The 7,398-nt window shown below is 32.8% G+C and overlaps 1 protein-coding gene across 1 annotated transcript in view; it reads left to right on the top strand.

Annotated features, from left to right (window-relative positions):
• Positions 1-5,404, top strand: part of LOC101499992 (protein argonaute 10-like) — a 9,153-nt gene extending 3,749 nt beyond the window's left edge. Inside the window, exons 4-22 of the mRNA XM_073367771.1 lie at positions 1-147; positions 244-377; positions 468-577; positions 668-774; positions 868-1,009; positions 1,097-1,213; positions 1,353-1,460; positions 1,557-1,628; positions 1,743-1,865; positions 1,946-2,105; positions 2,354-2,475; positions 2,593-2,730; positions 2,827-2,969; positions 3,101-3,163; positions 3,373-3,436; positions 3,520-3,655; positions 3,788-3,861; positions 4,151-4,277; positions 4,830-5,404. The exon at positions 1-147 is cut by the window's left edge and continues 2 nt beyond it. Coding sequence (XP_073223872.1) covers positions 1-147; positions 244-377; positions 468-577; positions 668-774; positions 868-1,009; positions 1,097-1,213; positions 1,353-1,460; positions 1,557-1,628; positions 1,743-1,865; positions 1,946-2,105; positions 2,354-2,475; positions 2,593-2,730; positions 2,827-2,969; positions 3,101-3,163; positions 3,373-3,436; positions 3,520-3,655; positions 3,788-3,861; positions 4,151-4,277; positions 4,830-5,017 — 2,275 coding nt within the window. The 3' untranslated portion in view covers positions 5,018-5,404. The remainder of the gene's footprint in view (positions 148-243; positions 378-467; positions 578-667; positions 775-867; positions 1,010-1,096; positions 1,214-1,352; positions 1,461-1,556; positions 1,629-1,742; positions 1,866-1,945; positions 2,106-2,353; positions 2,476-2,592; positions 2,731-2,826; positions 2,970-3,100; positions 3,164-3,372; positions 3,437-3,519; positions 3,656-3,787; positions 3,862-4,150; positions 4,278-4,829) is intronic.
• Positions 5,405-7,398: the final 1,994 nt, after the last annotated feature.

The raw sequence follows: 7,398 nt of genomic DNA, 5'->3' as shown, positions 1-7,398 counted from the left end.
GGAAAGAGAATACAAAGTGGTGATCAAGTTTGTTGCTAGGGCCAACTTGCATCACTTAGGGCAGTTTCTAGCTGGCAAGCGAGCTGATGCACCACAAGAGGCAATTCAAATTCTTGACATCGTTCTAAGAGAGTTAGCGTCCAAGAGGTAGCTTAACCAAATAATTATCGAGCTAAAATGTGAATCACCTAAACTTACAATTCTTGTTACTTTTTTCCTCACAAAAGCTTCATTTTTATAAAGGTTTTGTCCCATTGGGAGGTCCTTTTTTTCACCCGATATTAGAGCACCACAACGGCTCGGAGAAGGATTGGAGTCATGGTGTGGATTTTACCAGAGTATAAGACCTACTCAGATGGGCCTTTCCCTCAATATCGGTATATTATTCATTATGTATATCATTTCCTAATGAAAATGCAGTTCATTCAACCTTTGATTTATCTTCATTCTTTTGTTGCATTCCATAGACATGGCTTCTGCGGCATTCATTGAACCTCTTCCAGTGGTGGAATTTGTCGGCCAGCTATTAGGAAAAGATGTGCTGTCAAGACAGTTATCTGATGCTGATCGCATTAAGGTACTTGATTTAGTGACCAAATCATGCTTCATTTTTCGTGCTGTCTTAAAACTATAAATTTACAAAAGCTACTTTAACATGTCTTAACAGATTAAGAAAGCTCTTAGAGGAGTTAAAGTTGAAGTAACGCACCGAGGGAGTGTTAGACGAAAGTATCGTGTTTCAGGTTTAACATCACAACCAACAAGAGAACTTGTGTAAGTAATTTTTCTTTTTAATATTTTATCTATTGCTCTACAAAAGAAATTCAAAAAAGTTCTAATGGTTTTGCATTAATGTTCTCTCTTTAGATTTCCTGTTGATGAGAATTCAACTATGAAATCAGTAGTTGAATACTTCCAAGAGATGTACGGTTTCACTATTAAACATACTCACCTTCCTTGCCTTCAAGTTGGTGGAAATCAAAAGAAAGCAAACTATTTACCGATGGAGGTAACAAAAATTTCATGCAATTGATATAACTTCTCTTCTTGCTAATAATTATATTGATATCATTCTTATACTCCTGTGGTTCGTCAGGCCTGCAAAATTGTCGAGGGGCAACGATATACCAAAAGGTTAAATGAAAAGCAAATTACGTCTCTCCTCAAAGTCACTTGCCAGAGACCCCGTGATCGAGAAAATGACATTTTGCGGGTAATTAGTGGTGGTGTTTGCATTCAACTATGAAACTTGACATTTTTGCGAACAATTAATGTATAGATACAATATTCTAAAAGATAAATGTTAATATTTTGGACTTTTAAATTAATAGTTCAATTTTGCTTACATGTAGACTATTCAGCATAATGCATACGATCAAGATCCTTATGCAAAGGAATTTGGGATTAAAGTCAGCGAGAAGCTAGCTACTGTTGAAGCCCGAATTCTTCCTGCTCCATGGGTAATCTGCTTCTCCGAAATATATTTAGATGCCTAAAGTATAATCTATTTTGTTTTGCCATTATAATTCATCTGTCTATATTGATTTTGTTTGCAGCTTAAATATCATGAGAGTGGAAAGGAAAAAAATTGTTTACCCCAAGTTGGCCAGTGGAATATGATGAACAAGGTATTTTAAAATTTGAAAATCTAAATTTATGCTTTTCTTGTTTGATGTGAAGTTTTCATGTGATAGCTTGTAATGCTTATGTATTATTTGTTTCATAACACATTAATAATGCAGAAAATGATTAACGGAATGAATGTTAGCCGTTGGGCATGCATAAATTTTTCACGAAGCGTGCAGGATAGTGTTGCTCGTACTTTTTGTAACGAGCTTGCGCAAATGTGTCAAGTATCTGGCATGGTAGTTCCCCAACCTTTCTATTTGTTGTGTTTTCAAGTGTAGCAATAATCTAACTCTGATTCAAAATGTTTTTTTTTTAGGAATTTAATCTAGACCCTGTGATCCCCATCTACAATGCCAAACCTGAGCAAGTAGAGAAAGCTTTGAAGCATGTTTACCATGTTTCGTCGAACAAAATTAAAGGAAAGGAATTGGAGCTTTTGTTAGCAATTTTGCCCGACAACAATGGCTCTCTCTATGGTAAGCCATATTGATTGTTATTTGCAGTGTTGTTAAATGGTGGCCATGGTGGAATGGATTTTTTGATAACCTCGACAAACAATTTGTGAAGGTTCATTGGCATTAATGTGTTTATATGATGGAATTTTGGCCTTCTATCATATTCTGCCATCTGCCATTGACAACCCTGATCCTTTGAAATAATAACTATGTGTTTGAGTTCGAATTCTAAATATTCATGATTTTGTATAATTATCTTTTGTTTTCAGGTGATCTCAAGCGTATTTGTGAGACTGACCTTGGTTTAATTTCTCAATGTTGTCTGACAAAGCATGTCTTTAAGATCACCAAGCAGTACTTGGCCAATGTGTCTCTGAAGATCAACGTTAAGGTTTGTTTTCTCTCCAATCTCAATTACATGAAACCACGCTTTCCCAAGTAAAACTTTTCCAAAATGCTTCCAACAACTAGTTAGTGATAATGATCATTTGCACTCTTCTTGATGCAGATGGGTGGTAGAAACACCGTTCTTGTTGATGCCGTAAGTTGCAGAATACCATTAGTTAGTGACATACCGACAATAATATTTGGAGCAGATGTTACGCACCCTGAAAATGGGGAAGACTCCAGCCCCTCAATAGCAGCTGTATGGTTTTATATAATTTATCAACGATCTTAGATTTTTTGATATCACAAAGATTATCAAAGTTTTGATTACTGATATCTATTGTCCAATCTATAGGTAGTAGCGTCACAAGATTGGCCTGAAGTTACAAAGTATGCAGGTTTAGTTTGTGCTCAACCTCAAAGGCAAGAACTTATACAAGATTTGTACAAAACATGGCACGACCCTGTTCGTGGCGTAGTTAGTGGTGGCATGATCCGGTAATAATTGAAATATGACCTCCACTTTTGTAATTATCATTGTTATTCTTGGTACGGTTGTATTATATCGATTTTAGTTAATATTTTCGCTTTCTTCCTTGCCATTATTCATTTTGTGTCGTTTTTTGCAGAGATTTGTTGGTTTCCTTTAGAAAGGCAACAGGACAGAAGCCACTAAGGATTATATTTTACAGGTTTGTATCTTTAATTTATGATTCATAAAGAATGAAGGATTAGTGCGAGCCCGTTTTGTTTGATTAATTTTGTAATAGATTGTATCATAAAATATATAAAAATATGCTTCTGAAGGTTTGGGTTAGGCCGAATATAAAAACAAATAATTTGAAACATATTAGTTTGTTGAATCTAATAGTTACCAATGCATTAACAAAAATTTATACAGGGATGGTGTAAGTGAAGGACAGTTTTACCAAGTTCTATTATACGAGTTGGATGCAATTCGGAAGGTTAGAATTGTTTTTCTCACTCTTAATCTAATAATTGTATGTTGTAGTTGGTCTTTTTAATAACAGGTGTGCTATTTATGCAGGCATGTGCTTCTTTGGAGCCAAACTATCAACCTCCAGTAACTTTCATAGTTGTACAAAAAAGACATCATACTCGGTTATTTGCGAACAACCACAGGGACAGGAACAGTACAGATAGGAGTGGAAATATACTTCCTGGTGAGTTGAATGTTCCTGAAATTGCTTAAATACACACAATGACGCTAATGAATTTACGAGTCATTCCCTTTATTTGAAAATGATTTTCTATTGACGATTGACTTTTCCGCCGTGCTTTTGATTTGCTTTTAGGAACTGTTGTAGATACCAAAATCTGTCACCCAACAGAGTTTGATTTTTATCTCTGCAGTCACGCAGGCATCCAGGTAAAAAAGATAGTGTTTTCTCCCTTCTATATCATGCTCTTATGAATTATGATTATGATGAATGCTTATGAAAGAAAACTGCTAACATTGGTAGAAATATCATAAGGTGTTTATGAATTGATTTTCCTACTTTTCCATTATTTCGGTTTTCTGATACATGATCATTACTATATGATGAATAAAAGAGATTTGTTTGAAGTATTAGACAAAGTGGAAAGTGTGTAGCTACCATATTATGTATAAATCTAAACCTTTTGATTATGGTTTTTGACTTTCTATTATCATGCAGGGTACAAGTCGGCCAGCACATTATCATGTTCTATGGGATGAAAACAACTTCACAGCAGATGGTATTCAATCTTTAACAAACAATCTCTGTTATACATACGCCAGATGTACACGCTCCGTATCTGTTGGTAAGCCTATTTGATTATTGTGTTAATACTTTAACTGTACTCTTTAAGCGATACGGCTAGTATAAGAAGCATGAATGGTGTATACTATAGGGTTTACAGCATGACTGAATTTTAGCATGAATGAAAAAGGAGAATTCATGAAAAGTAAGATGATTTTGATGTTCTAAAGGTCTATTAAAATTGACTTATTTTAGCTTATCTACTAATATAAATACGTTGAGACTGTTTGGGAGAGCATATGGAAGCAAGCTTATTACATTTTATAAGCTCTTTTCAGCTTATTTCTATAAACTCACCAGAATAGTTGACGAACTAGGATAACTTACGAAAGCTTATAACTTATACATAAACAGTTGTACTTCATAGTCGTGCAGTTTATATGAAAATTTTGACTTTATTTTATCTTTTATTACAACAATAGCTTATACATAAGCACTTATACTTCATAATTGCTTTGGTTTTAGGCTTCTAGCTATATCTATGTTATTGAGGTTCCATCTTTAACTACAAAATGTGAAACCTAATGGACCTTTTGGTTGTGCAATTGTGCAGTTCCTCCAGCATATTATGCACATTTAGCAGCTTTTCGAGCCCGTTTCTACACGGAGCCAGACCTACAAGAGACCGGCTCCAATGGGGGCGGTCGAGGTTCCAAGACAACGCGTGCAGCCGGAGATTGTGGCGTAAAACCATTACCAGCCTTAAAGGAAAATGTGAAGAGAGTAATGTTTTATTGTTAGACAATATAAATCCGTTTGACAATGATAGATGTATGAGAACATGGAAAATCAAATGGTACATGAAGCAAACACCATCATCATCATGCATTGCAATATTTGACATCTCTTAAAAAGTTACTTGTACATTAGTAGTGACTCTTCAACATTGTGGCAAGTTTTTTCATAATAGATCCATGATTGTAGTTCTAGAGGACTGACTAGTTTAGGATTCCTAGATGTATTTGGCTACTAGATCTTGTGAGACATTCACCCATAGTTTAGACTTTAGAGTTGCTAACTTCAGGCATTGTTAATTAACTAAGCTCTATGTATCAATCTTGTAGATTTTTTTTTCTTTTTTGCCTTGTAGATGTTGAAGAGTATAAAAAAAAAAAATCACTTCCTATATTTGCAAGGATTGTAATTTGCAAGTTATTATTGCTAGTCGAGTAAATCATTTTCGTCGTAAATGTGTGATGTGGTGTCACAGTAGTCATTGAGTTTTGTTAGTAATATTAATTTCATAGACTTAAGCGACTAACAAAGAGAAAGAAACATATATTTTTTATAATTTTGATATATAAAATTTATGTATAAAGCTAGCATTTATACAACGAAAGAAAAACTTACTTGGATTACCCAAAAAGCAGGAATAATTTCCGCTTCCACAGTAGATAGCTTCTCGCTGACTTTAATCACAAATTTCTATGCTGAATCGTCTGCTTGTAAGCAAAATTGAATTATATATCGTATCATTATATTAATTTGTTGTGAAAATGTAGAGAAAAATAATTGTAAAAGAAAAATATATCCTTTATTATGAAGAACAATTGTTATTCAAAAACATAAAGAATGAAAAACAACCACCCAAAAAAGGACCGGACCGTGTATAGCACTTTTAGAGCATAGATAATTTTTTTCTAAAAGAACTAAGTATTAAATATTCCGATTGGGTTGTACGTATTATTCTGGATTCAAACTCAGGAGTCGGAGCTCACAGTTGTGTGTGAGTTTATGATAATATTTATCGTCTCTTCTACTTATTAAAAGAAATATTTAGAATAATCTATTAACTTTTTTTGAAATCATCTATAAAATTTTAATAATCAAAGCTTTCTAACTTCTAACACTTTACTCTCAATTAGTAGCAAAAATAGGTTAGTTTGAGCTACACTTTAAAAGGTTTGAGTATAACCTATATTGAAAATATTAGGCTTGAGTCCGGCCTATTACCAGTCAAAGACCGATTGTTAAGGTCTGACTTAACCTTTTTCGAAGTTTGACAAGACCTTAAAATCCGTTTAGAAGTCTACTTCACTATTATTTTATGAAAGTCTTCATCAATCACTACATAGACTTTAGTAAATAGACAGACAACTTAGCATGTTAATAAACTTAAGTTATATTTTGCACATCTAATATAATATGTTAAAATATACTGTTAAATATGTCAAACATCGATGTAACTTAGTATATTTAAATTTCATAAATATTAACAAATTTATGATTTAACAAAAAAACAAAACTTAATATTATAATATAGTATTAATAAAACTTTTTATTTATATTTAACTAAATATGTCAATCTAGTGAGACTAAAAGACCTTTTAGAAGTATGTAGTATGATTTTTTTTTTTTAATTAAATAGGCTTTTAAAAGAGTCTTGTCTTGATTTATATAAAAAAATTTGGTTTGGTTTGACCTATCCTAGATAAATTCATAGACCTCTACTCTCAATAGTAGTGTCGGTCCAAGCCCAAAACAAGTAAGCATTTTCTTTAGGCCGTACTAAAATATTGACAAAATAGACCTCTCGATGATATATTAGTCCAACAATATTCACAAAGAAATATTATTTTAAACAATTTCCTCTTATGTTATTATGTATAGATTTGATAAAAACATTTACAGTTAATTAAATTTGAGTTACGAGAAGTTGTCATATAATGGGAAAGAGAGATTGGCCGACAAAATCAAGTAACTATTATCATTACTCGCTTGGTCCTCACTGAAAAAAAATAAAAAAAAAAAATTTACAAAAAAAGAAACACTGTTCCAGAAAATTCACTGAGAAATGAAATTTTCGATTGGGAGTTTCACCCGGAAATTAAAATTTCCGGTGTTGAAAACAAACTATCCGGATGAAACTCCCGGAAATTTCAAATTTTTGGATAAAACTCCCGAAAATTTCAAAAATGAAATGTCCGGTATTGAAAATGAATATCGAAAATTTAGTTCATTCTAAAATTTCTATGAAGAAATACAAATTGTAGAGATATAATGATACTTTTTAATTTTTACAGTTTACTTAAGGTTATTTTAGACATTTCAAACTTAAATTTTTTAAATGAGAAGGTACAAGGTTAATTGTGGGGTACAAAATCCAACTTTTCAACAAGACT

The sequence above is a fragment of the Cicer arietinum genome, chromosome 4 (genome assembly GCF_000331145.2).
Source record: "Cicer arietinum cultivar CDC Frontier isolate Library 1 chromosome 4, Cicar.CDCFrontier_v2.0, whole genome shotgun sequence".
In the NCBI taxonomy this organism is placed as follows: domain Eukaryota; kingdom Viridiplantae; phylum Streptophyta; class Magnoliopsida; order Fabales; family Fabaceae; genus Cicer; species Cicer arietinum.
The sequence above is the reverse complement of the archived record's forward strand: the minus strand, read 5'-3'. Positions and strand labels throughout refer to the sequence as shown.